Source organism: Semicossyphus pulcher, unplaced genomic scaffold, assembly GCF_022749685.1.
Source record: "Semicossyphus pulcher isolate SPU_LCO1_2020_fin unplaced genomic scaffold, fSemPul1.0.p SCAF_22, whole genome shotgun sequence".
In the NCBI taxonomy this organism is placed as follows: Eukaryota; Metazoa; Chordata; class Actinopteri; order Labriformes; family Labridae; genus Semicossyphus; species Semicossyphus pulcher.
Window position 1 is genome coordinate 14,787,107 of NW_027211696.1, and position 18,112 is coordinate 14,805,218.

Below are 18,112 nucleotides of genomic sequence, written 5' to 3' on the forward strand. Positions count from 1 at the left end.
GAAATGTTCTTGAAACAAGTCTTTAAAATAATAAGTTAAGATACGACGTCACACCGGCAGTTGAAATGGCATTGCTTATTTCCGCTTTCCAAAATCAGAAACTGGCGCCTGCCGTTGCATACTGCAAAATCAATTTGAACAGCTCTGTACTACATACTACCGCTGAATGCAGTATGTAGCATCCGATTTCAAACAGAGCATATGACTGCCGGATCCTCCGTAGACCGCCTCCTTCAAAGGATGCAGCCTCCAAATTGACACACAGCTTCTGACATCACAAAGTGCAGCGTGTACAAAAAACATAGTTAAACCTGGCGTTCACAGCAGCCTGCAGACTGAGCTGAGAAGCCTGGGGATTACTCCAACATACTTTTACCTACAGATTTGAAACATTGTAAAATTATATACCGTATGTCTTAAATATGAAACTGCATAATACCCCCTCTTTAATATAAACTGGTGTTTACTAGTGAAATAAAAAAGTAAATAAATACTCCATGCTGATGAAATGTGTTCAAGTTCTCAATTTTTCAACAAAGTTAAATTTCAAAGATCCTTATTACCACAATAATGAATCCAAAACTTTACAGGCCAGTGTAAGAAGAAATTTAATTCCTTTGGTGTCTGCAAACAATGTGCATCTTAACAACATTAATATACCAGCCAGACTGCAAGCAAAATAACAGATTAAAACATCTTAAGTGGATTAAAAATACTACAAAAGTACCGTATTCACAGTAAATAGTGCGACGTACAGGAAAATCTAAACTGCAGAACAGAGGCACAAATTACAGAATTCACAGGACAATGAACCCAGTTAAACCGAGGAGGGAGGGAATGGCTGGCTGGTTAAAAATTATAGGGTAGAAAGACAAATTAATAACACAAATATGAACAAGTAAAGGGTAACCTAAGAGGTTAAATCACCCTATAAACAGGTTAACGCTGTTATGTATAAAATAATGGTAAGAAAAAGGGAAAACACGCATAGAAACTACATTTAAAAAATCCACCACTTGTGAACGTCACGCACTCAGAATGTTGTGGAAACACCTCATTAATATAACTCAACAGACATCATAAAACTAACTGTTTCTGGAATTAGTGAGCTAAGACTGTGCACTCCCTCTCTGCGTGTTTAAGCTCTACAGTATCTGCATGTTGAGGCACTTGGAAAGAACATGATTGTACTGTGTGTAGTATATTATGTACATTTGTTATGCTCGTGTGCCTGTAATCACACTCCTTCCAAAACTAACGTGTGCTTAACCGTACAGATCTAACACTAAGTCTGGTTTGCTGTCCCTCAAGCAGAGCCCCATGGTCAACACGATCTCTTACTCCCCCCTCCTCTAGTGTGTTATAATTCAAAACACACAGCAGTACAGTCACCTACAAAGAGTGTTTTCAGACCACGTGTCGGCTGTGATAACCTAGTTACTGATTCCAGATCAGTATTCCAGCGTCAAGAGGGCTGAAGACTTTGACCTAGAGGAGCAGGGCGGGGCCTGTAATCTCCAGCACCAGATCTAAAGCGAGAAGCTGACAAAGTTTAACCCGGCAGGAATCAACCCGAGCCCACTGAGGACAGTGCGACGACGTGTTGGAAAAACTGCTTCTTTTTCCCCTGAAAGCGTCCTACACTCACATTGTTAAAATTAATGCGTCCCAAACACGAAACAAAAGAACAAGAATAAAAAAAATATGGAGATTTTTAAGTCTTCCCTTCATAATATAACCATGAAACACTTACTACAAAGTTTAACTTATCAAGCGGCTTACGTGTACGACTATCAATGCTACATTTTAATTAAGGAAAAAGAAACATGAATAATAATATTCACAGTCAAACATCATTTAGTGAGTGGTGGGCTCCGTCTTCCAAATAACAGACACCTTGTACACCTTTTTTTTTTTATCACAAAATAACAGCCTTTATCACTGGTCCCACACTAAAACGACACTCCACATGTTTAAGAGAACGACTCAATTTTTATACGCAACCACTGATGGTCCCTCTGCTCCGCTCGAAGTCTGGAGGCTGACGTCTAAACTTAAGGCAGGCTAGCAATGTCCCGCTTTGGAGGGGGTCCGTCTGGTTTGCAGGGAGAGCCGTTGGCTTTGTCCTCGAAGACCAGGACTCTGTGGAGAGAGAGAGAGAGAGAGAGAGAGGAATCATGAAATTAGCAAAAATAAACAACCTGTTTGCAGATTCCTTGGATTTGTTGACATTTTACATTTTGAAACCATGGACTGTATGAATTGAAGCAAAACCCTCTCTATCCCCCCCTGCTGACTGGCTGCAGTATAGCTCATAAAGCCCGCCTCCTCCATGTTAACAGATGGGACATGAGTCAAACTATAAAATCAAAATACACAGTCAAATACATTTTCCTCAAACATGGTTTCTGTCATTATAGTTAGTTCTTATCATGCTGATTTACATCCAAGTGTTCATTTTCTGACAAGTTTATTTTGTAATTACTTATTTGATGCTGTAAAAAGGATGATTGACAGCTCTGTTAACAAATACAGCTCCTGCAGCCGATCTGTTCCTGATAAGCAGAGCAGAGGAGGAACGGCGAGAGGAGACGTAACTAAAACAATCTAGTCTGCTTCAGACCAACACAAAGAAGCTGTTCTGATGTTAAATACGCCGGCGTGCGGAACCTTGCTGGTTTTTTAAAGGTGAGTTAAGTGTGTGTTTTGGTTAGCGGAAGTGGCTACGGTGGCTCCACCTGCAGATCTCTACTGCGCAACTCTGGCTCCAAAAAACGTCACCATCGCAAGATGGCAGGGACAATCATGGGTGCTGTTTTGGCTTCAATTTTGTACAGTGAGAGCAGATGGAGACGCGTCGTCCATCTTTATATACAGATATAGAATGTTATATAAGAATTAGGATTTGGCCTGGACGTGTGTGGTTGCCTGTGCGTTTAATTGGAGCTGCAAAGAATGTTTCTTTTTATCAATTTATGTACATTTATATTCACATGAGAGAAATAAAAGTAGTAACTGTTTGTAAGCTATTTTTTTTTAATTACATCATACAGAACTATATCAATTAATTAAAAAATATAGTCAAATATTGTGTCAGTTGACTACTCCAGTAATATCTTAAACTGAAATCAATACACAGGCAGATAAATACAGGTTCGATGGCTTCAGCACCATGGAGAGAGGCATAAGGAAGTTCACTAATAAATCAGGAAGACAGAAGGTAGTAAGAGACGAGCAAGGAAAGTAAACAATACAGGCAGGATGTGTGAGTGAGGAGGGATAATCAGCTCATGGAGGATTCAGAGAGTCACAGTAAATGCCATGGTGTGAACTGGCCGAGCAGTAAGTGAAAGAAAAGGAATGGAGGGAAAGCACAAACGGACTGAGGGGAATAGTGGTTCAGCCTGCACACACACACAGCAGAGTGAGCGATCTGACAGGAGCTATTCGGAGCGAATGCCTGTCTTTAATTTCCTTTTTTGGAAAACTCTGCAAAGCTCCACTAAGCCCATAAGGAGCAATGATCCCCACGAGGAAACCAGCACTCAGCAAATCTGGCAACAACCCCCCCATTAACCCCCTTTTTCTTCACACTACTGACAGGAGGTTAACGTGAGCATACTGTCGCCATTAAAAGTGATAATGGCTTTGGATGATTTAAGCATGTAAAGTTAATCCTCTCTAGGTAGACAGAAGAACTAAATTGATTAAGGGACCAGCTGACCTAATCTTGTTATAGTGTACAGTCTAAACTGCTGTAGGCAAGAGTGTGCAGAAGAAATAAGCTGCATTTTGTTTTGTCAAATGCATTTAAAAAAACTTTTGGAGTCAAGATCCCTCACAGCAGCGGCCACTTGTCAACCAATGACTATTATAAAACAACTATGAGGTTTATCTGGCATTCAAAGTCTTGGTTAAACAAACTTAAAGAGGGGGTATTATGCTGTTTCACATTTTAAGACGTATATACAATTTTACAATGTTGGCTGTCCAGACTAAACGTGAGTCAAGTTTCAAATCTGTAGTAATCCCCAGGATTCTCAGCTCAGTCTGCAGGCTGCTGCGAACGCCAGGTTTCACACAGTGTTTTTCTACACGCTGCACCTCAGCAGGCTTCAAAGAGCTGGCCAATCAAAAGAAAGAGGGCTTGTAGGGGCGGGGTTTCTTAAAGGGACAGAGCTGACTGCATTGTTTGAGGCAGAAGCCGTTAGAGGGTCTGCACAAAGCACCAGTGTGAAAAAAAAAGATGAGTTGTTGTCCTGTAAATTATGCCAAGCTACTCCACAGGTATCACAGAGTGGAATTTGAAGCTTGTAATTATCATAATAACCCCCCTTTAAGTGATTAGTAACTTTATTCAAATAGCTTTCACAAACAAACTATTCTCCAATAATTGTAACCTTATCAATTGTTAGCCTGCAAAATTCCTGCACTAAACACTAAAGCCGATTTGTAACATGAGCTTCTATTCCCTCATCCTCTCTCTAGAGACAAAAACAGAAGCACACAAGAGAGGGAGTGCAGACGGTTGGAGTTATCAGGGAGTGGGGTGCCGTGCTAAATTGCACAAATTAAAGAAACAGCTGGAAACTAGATAAACCTACACTGTGTCCAGTGTTTCTTTAAGTTATATATTTACCATAAAATCTGGAATACAAGACACAGTCTGTTTTATCTGGGGGTGTCCCAGAGGGAAGTTTTTTATAGCCATTTATTAAATAAAATGTTATTTCAACACTATTTTAATTTGTTTGAAACACATTCAAAACACACACAAATTTGCCTGGGAGCAGGATTTGAACCTCTCACTGACAGTCGACGTATGGGATTCAATCTTCAAGCTGGTTAATTCAACATCCCTTTGTGCCCGTCACTGTCTTTTACAGTTTAAGGTCGTGCATAAGGCCCATGTGTCCAAAGTCAAACTATCTCATATGTACCCAGATGTGAATCCCTGCTGTGACAAATGTAAGGGAGGTGAGGCCTCCCTCATTCACATGTTCTGGACGTGTCTAGTAAAAATACTGGAGAGACGTTTTTCAAACCTTATCCACAGTCCTGAATTTTGACCTAGCACCTAACCCTCTGGTCGCCCTTTTTGGCACAACTGGAGAGGAAGACGTGCGCCTGATGCCAGTCGGGTGCCGCATGCTGTCGTTCGCCTCCCTTTTGGCCAGGCGTGCAGTTTTACTAAGATGGACAGATGCTGCCCCGCCCACCCACGCTCACTGGCTGAGGGACATTATGTCCTGTCTAAACTTTGAAAAGATCCACTACTCAGTTTGTAACTCAAATATTAAGTTCCAAAGGGTGTGGGGACCTCTCCTGAAATACTTTCAGAACCTCCAGTCAAACTAAAGGTGTATATCCTGACTCTCTTTTTTTGTCTTATTGTCGTTCTGTTGATTTCTGGCAGTAACATTCTGTATATTGTTTATTACTTGCTAAACCCTCCTTCTTTTATTTTCTTTTATTTAACCTGATATGTACCCTATTTTCCTTCTCATTTCTAAATATAGAACCCGACTTTCAGCTCTTTCCCAATTTACTCCTAAGACGAAATAGGCTTCCCTCTGACACACGGGATTCCGGCTGGTAGTTGGGGCTAGTGGGGGTGAGGGATAATTGGTTCGAGTTTATAAGTAGTGCTCTCTTGCTATAGATGCGCTTTGTCTGATCACATCTGTTGTGCACTCCACAAATGTATTGTGTGTAATATGCTTAATTGTTTAAAACTCAGTAAAAATATTCTTGAGAGAAAACACACACAAATTATAGCCTACCAGGTCAAGTTTGCAGTCCTGCTAGCTACCGGTGTGGCAGTTGAGCTCAGCCTACGTTAATGTTGATTGTTGTGTGGGTAGCGGCTGCAGTGGTGATCATAACGGAGCATTACCATGACGAAGCTTTAGCTAGATTATAGCGCCGGTATATAGGACGCAGCCCACTTTTTAGATGAAAAAAAAAAGAATTAAAAGTACGTCTTCTACATCCAATTTTACAGTATCCGTTTTACATGGACTCCAAAAGGCTAATAGCTAATAAAAACACTTTGCAAAGTGGAGCTTAACATTTCACAGGAGGGAACAAACCTTCTCCAGACATCCTTCAATTAAATAGTGACCCAAATTGTGTGCAGTAAAATGAGCCTTATCAAACTGAGGTTTTAACATCAGTTTGCATTTCTACTATGTAAAACATGGTGCGCTGAGAACAACTACAAAAATCAGCTTTTCCTAGACTTCAGAGCTATCTTATTAGAATGCAGCCAAGTGGATGAGAAGTGTTTCCGGGAGAGAATGACACATTTATAAATAGCCGCTGAGGGGGATTATGGAATACACTTTCGAAAAACGATTGAGGGCAAAAGAAGGAAAAGTTGTGCATTTTTTCTGCCGGGTGTTGTCGGGATTATGAGATTTGTCATGAAAGGGTCCAGCCTGCTAAGTCCAGCAGAGCTGACAGGCAGCACACACACACAGACTGACCTACTGCGAGGCCTCTTTAATAGGCTTACGCTGCCTGCACTACACTGTGTCAATACAGAGGGAAATATGTAACCTCATCCAACATGGATAAGTGATCGAATAAAATCATTTCTATTGGATAAGATGACTTTTGTTGACACGATGTGATGCGTTTTGATGTTTTTGTCAGTGCTATGAGACTGTCAGCGGTTAATCAGCCCATAATCAATTACCTAAGCACATTATCCCGGCTAAAGATAACGACGGGCTGACTTCAGATAGGCTTAACAGATGTGGGTAATGACATCATCGCTTGTCATCCCAGAACCAGAGGGCTGACCCTGCACACTGCTCACACACTCCTTCTCAGACGAATGAACACACACACAATCACCCAGACAGAACGTGACAGAAACGTGTTAAAAGTCCATATTGTTTGTATGCACAGATGTTTACTTACAGTTTGAGCACCGCTGAGCGCTTGCCCAGCATCATCTTGACAAAGTCCCTGTAGTTGATGGTGTTGCTGCTGCCGCCCGTCACCTCCACTATCATTTTTTTCAACTCCAAGTGGGTCTTGGGCACCCCCAGCTTCTCCATCATCCGCTTCAGCCCCATCAGATCTGGGAGAAGGAACAGTTCAGTTTTAGTTTCATGTACAGGTTGAGTTTACCTTATGACATCGTCAGGGCTATCTTTTGTAAATGTTTTATCTTTTGTCAGCTCGGGTCCATATTTATTTCAACAGGAAGCCTGTGTATGCTGGAGGTGTGGGGTTTCAAAGATAGGAGAATTAAGAAGGCAAGGATGTTCACACCAAAGGATCTTTTGGGGTTGCATAATGGGAAATGTAGAATTAAGTGTTACTGGAGCTCGACCTATACTAGAGTGAAAAGTCAAGGTCTCAGCCTACAGCTTCCATTTGGATCATTCTTTTAAAGGGGATTGGATCCAGGGCGTCCAGTGAAGTTTGGGCACAACTATAAAAGGAACGGCTCTCACCTACGACTTGGTTCCCATCATTCGCACCAAAGAGTTGTTCAAAAGAATCGTATCGTTCGCAAACGTCACAACAGTGTTGTGTTAGTGGCGCAACACTAATATGTAGCAAAGCAAGCGTCATGCTAGCAGCTCTTGAGGGCTACAACAAGCTCCCAGGAAGTGCTATTACACATTTCCAGGTCTGTCAGGTGACACACTCTGCCCTAAAAAGACCTTTTCCGAAATTATTCCTATTGTAAAAACACACTCACAGGGGAATCCAAAGTTATTTTCTTCTGCATAATGCAGCAGAGCCACAGGGGTTTAGAAGCGGACTTAAAGGAAATGCTTGTGAGATTGCTTTATGTGCCGTACTATAAAGAAGCTAACCAGAAGATAGGGCGTAGCAGAAGTTGACCTCTTTTGGCTTCATGCACGACTCATAAGCCGTCATTTGAATGAACAGGACCCGGACTCCTACGCAATATCCTGATACATGCGTGAGCAGTGTCGTTATGAGCTAAATGCTAATGTCATCTCGCTATGCTCACAATGACAAAAGCAAACAAGCTGATCTTTGGCTGGTATAATGTTTACCATCTGCTTGTTAGCACTAAGCTAAAAGAACACATGAGGCTATTGGGAATGTTGTTTTGAAGGTAATTGGTTTTTAAACAAACATTTGGACAGTTTTGATTTGATGAAGAACTAGCTACATGACAAAAATGGCATCACAAAAGTCCTTAAAAATCCTGTCCTGCCTGGAGAGGAAGGGTGTCTTTGTGGCATTAAATATTCGGATTAATTTAACATCTTCTTTCAGGACCTACAGACGGACCTCACACCTGCTGTCTGACTCCCACACTGGAGCTCGCATCACATCTGTTCGAGCCCCTTTCACACTGTTGTACACTACGGTCTCACTTTACATACAGGACACAAACATGACACATGAGCCTGTTGAAGCCCTGCATGTGCTCGCACTGCTGACAATACACACAGTATTAATTACTGTTCCCTCGTGTAGACGCCGCGCACAGGTCAGCTAACAGTTGTTATGAGGGGTGCAGTTACTCACCGATGTCTCCTTGGTCATTCAGGTCAAACTCAGCATATTTATCTGCAAAACAGACACACACAGGAGATTATTACTAACAGTGCTAGTTCATTCTCAGCTCATACAGACCACAGACCCTTGTGGAACATTTAGACAAACAACAATCACCAGCTGGCGTCTTACATGTCAGCACAACTGTTAACACACTGTGCGGTGATTTCACTGTCTTACATTCAGCCGACAGCTGACCTGGCGAAAGGAAAGACGCGAGCAGCTGATAATAACAGGTGTGTCTGTGTGAGTGTGTGTTTTGGCTGTCTGTCAGTGGAGGCAGGCAAAGGGCAGCTGAGTAGGGCAGACATGTGAGACAGATGGGACAGAGCCGGTCAGGGAGTCAGAAAGGGAACTTAAAAGTTCAAACGCAGCAAGAAAAACAACAACGCTTGGGCTGAAAGGAGAGGAGATTTCCTTCATGGGTGCTCACTCGGAGAAAAACAAGCAAATCCCAAACCTGCAGCATAGTGCAAGCAATGCGACTGATTCAAGGGAAATTGGAAAATTCAGCCTCAGCTATATTGCTACTTGGTTTTCAGTTTCAGAATAAGAAAAAAGAGCATTTGGAGCTGTATGTGCCTCTTCTACAGCAAACACATCACTTTTACTTTTTATTGTACAGGACATGTAGACAGTTATTTAGCTTAAACAAACACATTTTGTAAATAAGCTAATTCCCTTTTTTCTAAGCGCTAAATGAGAAGATCAATGAAATCGGGAAACAGCTAGCTAAGCTTAGCGTGCGGACTTGAAGCAGGGGGAACCAGCTAGCTTGGCTTTGTCCAAAGTTTTAAAATAAATACAAAAATCAGTGGGAAAAAAAACACATTTGATGATCCTCTATATGTGTAAGTACTTCCACAAATCATGTGATTTCTTTCAGGGAAAACTCGATTTAAACTGCTCAACCTGAATAAGCGACAATGACTTGAACAGCTTTCAGTCCAATAATTGGATTTGATTAGTGTCCAACTGTCAAACTCCGACTCAAGTGGATGATGCAATTTTCCTTGTAGGGGATGCTCTGCTCTCCGTAACAGCTACTATGTCGCCAGTTATCCTGCATTACACTGTGTGCAATAGGGCTGCATAGTTAATCAAAGATTAATCCCTGTCACAATGTGGGCTTCCCAGGATTAAGTAAACATGATTGACGGCGATACTGACATTTAACAGCCACTCCCCAAAGGGGCAATCGAGAGGCTCGAAAAGCCCCCCCTAAAAAAAACTTTATAAGAGTGGAAGAGTAAACAACAGACCGGTGTTTCGGTTTAACGTGAGACAATGTTAACTGGCGACTTTCAGACGATTGCAACTGTGGTCGTCATAGTTACAGCAGCTGTTGAAAACAGGAAGTGAATACGTTGTCCTTGTGAATGCCTCTGTGTTGTTTTCATTACGAGCTCAAAATATACGTATCTGCTACATCTTAGTGAGGCGTGTTGTTGGTGTAAACATGTCATGTAGGCTGCTAACGCTAAGTAGCATTTTGAGCGCTGCTTGTTGTTGCGCTAATAAACGATAAACCGAAACACCGGTCCCCCAAACGTCTCGTCATCGGTTGTTTGGAGGTACTACGGGTTTAGGGCCAGTGATGTTAAGCAAGAATAAATAAGAAGAAAAGAGTGCATGAAAGCTGTTTCTGCGCCGCAAAGCAACACAACAAACTTGTGCAACCACCTGAAAAAACAGCACAAAGTGCAGCATGATGAGTGAATGAAGGCTGAGAGGAATAACGTCGCTACTCCTCGTCGTTGTCCAGCGCGAAATCAGACATCAAAAACAGCTATGCTGTACAGTGCAACACTCCCAAACACTCCCCACCTAACTCCCAAAGACGAACTGAAATTACCAAGGCAATGTGCATTGCATTTTGCCTCTAGGAGATGCACCAACTTCAGGTAAAGAACCTAATTTTAAGTCATAGTTTGATGCAAAATTTGTACATGAGCCAAAATGCAGCACAAAATACAACTGAAAATGTTGCTTTGTTTATGTAAATGTGAAAGGACGTTTAAAAAAGCCCCTAAAATATTAATCGTTATCATTTTTGCCATAATCGTGCAGCCCTACAAACTATCGCATTTAAAATCCTGTATAAAAGATGAAAAAATATTAACATCCTGAGGTGGCTGCTGCTATATAAACATCAAAAGCAGACATTTTCCCGCTTCTCCCTAAGTTTCACTTTTCTCTGTTCTCCAGAAAACCCCTTTGGTCAGATTACACACGCTATTTCTGTCCCACAGTGGCAGCTCTGTGTGTGTGTGGGGAGGGGGGGGAGAGGGAGCGGTGTTAACTGTGTGAAAACCCATGGGGAGCGGGACAGGACAATGCGTACCCTGTTCGTAAACCCTGAGGAGTGGGCCTCCACACACACATACACACACACACACACACACACACACACAAACAGCCATTCTTGAGAGGGCCACTTGTCGTACGGCAGCCTGTTGATCATCTGCAGCCACAGAAAAAGGCTCAACCCAACAAAACTCAAGTCTTCTTCAGTGTTTCCTCCTGACCCACTTTAAGGAACCGATGTGACAAAGTAACAGTCATCTTCTGCCATCATTGTCTTTGATGTTCTAAAAGGCATCTGTGATTTTAGTTTGAGCTGTTTTGATTGTTTTGATTTGGCAGCCATCACCCGAAGGGGTTTTTCAAGTGTACAAAAGAACCCTGCAGATAAAATAGCTGAATGGATGATGACTTCCTCCGCCGCGCCGGCCAACAGATAAAGAAGGTATTTTCTCATCATCCTTTCTGAAAGATAAAACTGTCTGACCCTGAGGGCAGATAACTGCTTCTGTTCAGGCCTCTGCTCATTGTAAAAACACTCCACTCACTTCATTTCCATCCACAGACAGACAAACTAAATCAAATCTGTGTCGTGTGAAGAGAAAAAGTTATACAACACCAAAGACACAAGCTTATGTGGGAAATGATAACCTGTAAATGTGTAGAAATCTGCATACTGCAAGACAAGATAATTTCACTACCATAATAATATGTAGGCCTGCACCATATGAGGAAACTCTGTGATGTGCAATTACTCGGGATATAACGGGTGTTGCACTGTGAGATACGGGACCGGAGAAAAACGCAGAGACTTCTGCAGCCGTCAGAGAGTTCTGTGTGGAGCTGCGTCTAAAAAAATAAACTAAAATGAGGTCATGTGCAAACTTTGCCGGGTAAAACTTCTACTAACTAGCTTATCATAAGATCTTTGAATAAGAGTCGAATAGGTCTCAGTGAATATAGAATAGTATTTTTGCTTGAAATGACCATCCCTGGCGATTACGCTGTTCAATATTGCGATAACGACACAAGGTGCGATACATTAACAAATATTGAACAGTTAAAAACTCCTCACTATCAGATTAACTTTAAATTGACCTGTTGCTAAACTGTTGTCTGGCTGACCTGAGCAGCAAACATCAGCACCTCTGTGCGACTCATTGGGTTGTTCGTCTCGACTCCTACCAGCTTTTAAAAATGCAACATTTTCCCTGTCTGTGTATCTTGTGAATGTACAATACGGCCTATGATACTCCAGCAGAGCTGAGCTGACCTGCTGGCATCATGGCTACATTAGTTAGCCAACATTACTTCTACTTACATCCAAGGCTGCAGGACGTATTGTTTCAGCATCAACATCATGGTTTGTGCACGTGCAGTAGTCACGCTGCAGGATGTGCATGGTCACGTGACTTAACTTTACCCAAACAAATCCTGATCCCACTTAATAAAAACAAGGATTTCATTTTGAAATGTATTTAAATGTTAATGTCCATGTGACATTACATTACATCCATTCACCAGGGCACAGAGTGAACGGATGGCTGTTCGTGCAGAGTCCGTGCATCACCTGCTTTTAAAAACATGCATGCGATGCTGTCGCTGTCATAAATAATGTCACATGGAGGATGTTAAAGAGGTGCTTTCATCCTGACACACTTGTAAATAAAACCATTACAAACAGGTGATTTAGGATGTATTGATCCAGTTTTAGAACATAGTTAGCAGTGGGTTAAAAGGCAGATATTCCTGTTCGTACTTGCAGATATTAGCTTCAGGGCCTGTGTCCACAAACATGTTATTTGTGCTGGCAGCGCCTATTTTCTACACAAAAACGATGCAGTCCAGCGATTTCAGCGCTCAGCATCAGCTGTTTTTTGTCGCTGCGCTCACAGCTCTCTCAGTTGAAAATAGTTAAACTTTTGGAACACCACCGCGCTCGTCAATGTCACTTCTCCCTCACCGACCAATCAAAATCAAGAAAGGGCGGGACATCGGATATCAACTTTGTCAACATAAATGGCGGAGGAGAAGCGTATCGTTTCGTTTTTTTGAGGGTACAATTTCCAGGTGTAGAGCTGTTGCTAATGCCAGGACACGATTCCTGTCCATTGTCTTTATGTTTTATTAATAAAATTTACTTGAATACAGCAAATATTAAGCAGACAGAGCGATTTAAATCAGACTTAACGATCCCCACCGAGGGAAGCGGAAGTGCCTCCAGACAACTTTCGTAACCTAGCAACAGTAAGTGCTGGCGAGAAGCGCTCCGAAATTGAGGTCATGGGCGCTGCCAGCGCAAAATGTGGCGTTAGTGGACACAGGCCCTTAATAATTCTAATTTCTATTTCATAAATATGTTATAACGTCTCTGTCATCAGCCAAGCGTCTCTCATCTACCACAAAATGCAGCACTAAACGCTGCTTGTCAGTAGAATGATTGTCCCCGTATCAATTTGTGACAGCTCAAGAAACTTAAATTTCTGAGGGTTATTTGGCAATGATTGTGACAAGCATCTGTTATAATAAAACAAAAGCAACAAAGAAAGGAGTTATCTAGAAAAGATTCACAAACGACTTGCTGCTGCCTTCATGTTTCGATGGTGTTGAGTGAAGTTCAGGCTTATTTCTTAATGATGATTTGCACTGATGTAAGTTGGCTGGTGGTTAAAAGCACATTGCTTATATGACCTCTGGGTCACTGGGACAGTATGGAAAAAGAGGGAAAATATAGAAAGAAAAAAAAACGTCTCAGGGTGTCAGGCCCCCTTTCTGTTTATATATCGCTGCTCCATTTCCTCCAGCGAGCATGGATTGTAAGTAGGACATGGCAGCTTTCTCATCACAAAGCATATGCTCGCTTTTAGAATAAACAGCCGTATGTTACTCTGTCTGCAAAAGGCAGAGAAAAAGAAATACATGCATCCTGAGCTGCATAAGATCTAAGCAACAGGGAGGAGTTTTTTTTCTTCTGGTAAATCATGCCATTTTGTTCCCGTTATGAGCTCTTAGTAGCAATGTTTTATCTATTCCCAGGAGCAGAGAGTTCTGAATATTAAAACAACAAGCAGAGGAACGCCCCGGCACATTCCTCCACATTCCTCTTTCGCCACTGTGGACTTGGCCTCCCAATCCTCTCAGAAATCACAGCAGCCTGTCTTTCCCACAGAGGAAAACAAAATGCTAAAGACTTTTTATGTGTGCAGATTGAACAATGCGTGCCAACAAACAAACAAATACCGCGGCCAAGACAAAAGCCACAAAGAAGGAACGCGCCCTCGTACTCGCAGATACTGAGGGGAGGGGGGGACTTACTTTTTAGACTTTCCAATTTGTCGGGCAGGTCCTCTTCATCCCTGTATTTCTGGTCTTCCATGTATTCCTGAGGAGATAGAGGGGGGAACAAAAGAGAAGGGGATTAGAAGAAAAACCTGTTTAACGAGAAACCAGTTTTGAGCCAATTTCTAAACTTTTCTGAGAAACTTCCTGCAATGAAATGTAAAAGTAAAATAAATTAGAGCATAAAGTGCTTTGATGTGATTCTGTTCTCTCAAATGTGTGGAAAAACCTCCAACTTGAGAATCATGACTCATTATCTTCAGATGTTTTTCTTCCCAATGGATTGTCAATACTTTTCTCCGTGTTCATTAAGTGGAACACCCCACAAGGGTGCGGAGGAAATCAGCCTGAAGGGAGCTATTCTAATGAAATTATAATGACGCAATCTGCCACGTGGGAGTCAGCTTCAAAGCTTCAATCTATGTCGAATTAGAGAGAGCAAAGCGAGGCGCAGGGTGAGCCCGTTCTCTGCGCTGACCTCCGTTGTGTCCGTCAGGCTTTTAATTAAGGGTGAAAAGGACAAACAGCACAACTGGATGTTTAGCGGGGAGGCATGACTCAGCCGTGCTGAATCACTGCTACAGCCCACCATGCACAGGAGTGTCTACTCCTAGTGTATTATAGTGTGCACGTTTATTTGAACAAGTGCAGAGCCAGTGTTATAAAGCATGTAATCTGTCAGTATCTCTGCAGGGAATGTGTCACGATACAGAAGTCAAATACAGACTAGTTTACTGTGTCTGCTCCAGCTTAAGATTCAGACCTAATACGGGCTGCAACTTTATATTGTTTTTAAGTGTTAGAAAACAGTTTGGATTGGATTGTTAAGTCTGTAAAATTGAGGTGCACAGGTCAGATATCGACGAATTTGTATATCTGTCAGGCTCTGGGTGCGATATCAGCAACTTTTTTACATTTAGTTGGGAACATAGTTCGGACAGAGAGGTTAGGGTCAAGCCTAAGGTCGTCTCACGCAAAGAAGAATGATCCCAGTGTCTTCCTCAGAGTGAGACACACATGCTGAGTAACTAATCTCTGGTGCAGTATCGGTACTCAGTATCGGGTGGAAAGCAAAACCAAGGTATCAGTATCGGTATTTAGAAAGTTAGAGCGGTGCATCCCAACCGTTCAAAAAAAGAAAGAAGGTCCATCACAGTTTCTCAGTCTTACAAAGGTTTTGTTGTGTCCGACAGAACCAGAAGCTGCTGGAACCAGGAAATTATAGGTAGCATTGGTTGAAATATTGGCCAGTTGCAGATTAATTATCTGTCAATTGAGAATCCTTTATGCTAAACTAATGCTAATATTTACAGTTTTATTCCCATAGGATGCACATGTTCTTATAACCCAAAGTAATGGATGTCAGTGTATAAAAACCTTGGATTTAATCACACTGGCTGGGTATTTTTAGACCTAGCCGCTTAGGAATTAGAGATCATCTTTCTGGTGCACAAATGAAGGATATTAAAAAGTAGATTAATCTCTATGAACCTCAACAGGAAGTGTTTGAAACAGAGATGTCACAGGCGCTCCTGGCTCTCCCTGCGACCTGATTTTCATAATATGGGAGCTGATGACAGGCGGCCAGAGGGGGAACAGAGATTATACAGACATCTAGTTAATCTGTGGGAACCACAACAGAGGAATCTGATGAAGCGAGGCCTAAACGTTAGACAAAGGGCTCATTCAGACACCTGTTTTCCCGGCCACATTGTGCTCTGCGAACATGGAGGCGGCCACTGATCACGCTGCAAATGCGTTTCATCAAATTGATATTATGATGTCAGAGGGAATACCCACATATAACCCCTTCAGCGCTGTGTGACAGCATGCAGCCGTTCAACAAGTGCCACGAGACAGCAGGGGGGAATCAATAAAATGCATTAACAGCTTCGGTATGGTCCACTACAATGAATGTGTGTGGCATTTGGGAGGGAATTCATTGTCAACAACAGCACTCCTGGGACAGATAAATTATCATTGTGGCTGCACGCTCACAAACAAGGCCAATGCCAAGTCAAGTGTGCGCGTGCACAAGAACGTTACATTCAAATGACCGTTTGTAACCGTTAGAGGCAAATACATGAAGGAAACATGCGTTACCTTGTTTATCTCCTCCAGTTTTTGCCTTTGCTGCTCCTTTAACAGTCCAAAGGTCTTCCCTCCTGCAAATACAAAATCACGTTATTTCAATAGCAAGCTAGTTAATATCGACAGAGGCTTAGCTCGGGGTCGGCCTGCTGATGCTCTATTGTAAAGACTTCTAAGCTTTAAGCTAGCGACAGACATAAGCAGATGCCCGGGAAAATATACAAGGCAACCCGCAATTGTTTTATTTATTACCTTGGAGATTTTTATTTGAAGGCATCCCGGAATTTATCTATGTACGTATAAATCCAGAAAATGAAAAATATCCGAGCCAGAAGGCTACCGCAACTGTCCGCCGGGGCGATACTCCTGTTCTCCGTCAGAGATTGGGTTCAATGTGGGCCACTCAGCTCCGGTGTCAAGACGGGCACAACTGGGAGAAGCACATCCGGTCAAACCTTTCAAAATAAACTATACAACAAGTTTTGACTTTTTGACCGTGTGTTGATGTTGAGATTGAGTATAGCACACAATGTATTAATCGACCTCTCTCTTTTTTTCTCCATTTAATTTGATTTATCATTAAGTGAGTAAAATGTCAAAACAGCAAGGTTTTCAAATAGCTTGTTGTCTGACCAACAGTCCAAAATTCTGGTGTTAGAAACAGAAAAAAGAGACCAAACCATTGCCAACTCCCACATCTGAGAAGTTGTAAACAAAGAGCAATTTTTATTTTAAGGTCGCATCTGACCATATCTGTCTGTGGCTTTTGAGATTATATTTCCAGTACAGCTTGGTAACATTTACTTCCAAATTATCTATATAATTTAAGTCAGAACTGAATCACCCTCGCCTGATATGGGACAGTATTGTCAATTGTTACACACTGTTTTGAGTGACCTTTCAGCAACTTACATCACATTTTATAACTGTAAACACATTGTCTTTGGATACTTTCATATTTTCACATATTGTCAAATCAATAGGTCCATTTACTTTAGAAAAGGCATAATGGACAAATTCCACGCTCTTATTTTGAAAGTTAAACATCCGAATTCCGGTATCATTGTGCAGATGCACTGTGCTCATCAGTGAAGGATGCTGTTGGAGTAAAGTGGGTATGTTCTAACTCGCGTTTACCATCATGTGGCGTGTGAGGAAACAGCACGGAATGATGGCGTGACCGAGACAATACCGCCTGTAATGAATAAATAGACCAAATTAGAAGCCAATTTGTATTCGGCCTAATTAACGGCATTTCATCGAATAGAAAAGAAATTAAGGTTCGACCTAATTATTCACAATTCTTAGTTGGACGTTTCAAATGATGCTGTTGCAGATGTGTAATGTTATGTCAATGTTGCAGATTCAGTTCACAAATAAATAATATATCGTGAATAATACGGATTATGAGGCTTTTTTTCATCATAAATATTTTTTCTCACCTCTCTCCTATCCCATGCTTGTGAAAATTGTTGATAAAATGTGTGTAATAAAAGCTTTATCCTTACTAATCCCCCTTTTCATACTCTGGTTGTGCTGCTATCATTTAGTGTAACTTGTCGCCCCCTTGTGGTAATTTATTGTTAAAGCCTTCATTTGTTTTGTTGTATCTCGAAAAATGAGGTCATGCAGGCCATCTCAAGTCTCTTTCTTTGGTGTTCTTGTACATATATTATACAACTACTAGTAGCCTAGTGCGGATCAATGATATTTGGATCATAACACAATTCTGAAAATAATTATTCTAAATCTTGATTGTATATATTTTTGATATGAAGTTGGAAAGTGTTACAGTCTTGGGATACAAATTTGGTTTCATTAT

General features: G+C 41.6%; 1 protein-coding gene across 1 annotated transcript; it reads right to left on the minus strand.

Moving 5' to 3' along the window:
* Positions 1-592: 592 nt before the first annotated feature.
* aif1l (allograft inflammatory factor 1-like) lies at positions 593-16,665 on the minus strand. Its single transcript, XM_069673790.1, has 6 exons — positions 16,543-16,665; positions 16,303-16,364; positions 14,176-14,242; positions 8,527-8,568; positions 6,928-7,090; positions 593-2,142 (listed from the first exon to the last, which is right to left on the minus strand). Exons 1-6 carry the CDS (start codon positions 16,565-16,567, stop codon positions 2,055-2,057), a joined length of 447 nt encoding a protein of 148 aa, XP_069529891.1. The 5' UTR covers positions 16,568-16,665; the 3' UTR covers positions 593-2,054.
* Positions 16,666-18,112: the final 1,447 nt, after the last annotated feature.

Excerpts from the sequence above, each read along its gene's own strand:
- aif1l (XM_069673790.1), bottom strand. The coding sequence starts at position 16,567 with ATGCCTTCAAATAAAAATCTCCAAG. Across the intron at positions 8,569-14,175 it reads CAAATTGGAAAGTCTAAAAA|ATAAATATGCTGAGTTTGAC; the intron begins GTAAGTCCCCCC and ends TCTGTTTTGCAG. Across the intron at positions 7,091-8,526 it reads GAATGACCAAGGAGACATCG|ATCTGATGGGGCTGAAGCGG; the intron begins GTGAGTAACTGC and ends TCCTTCTCCCAG.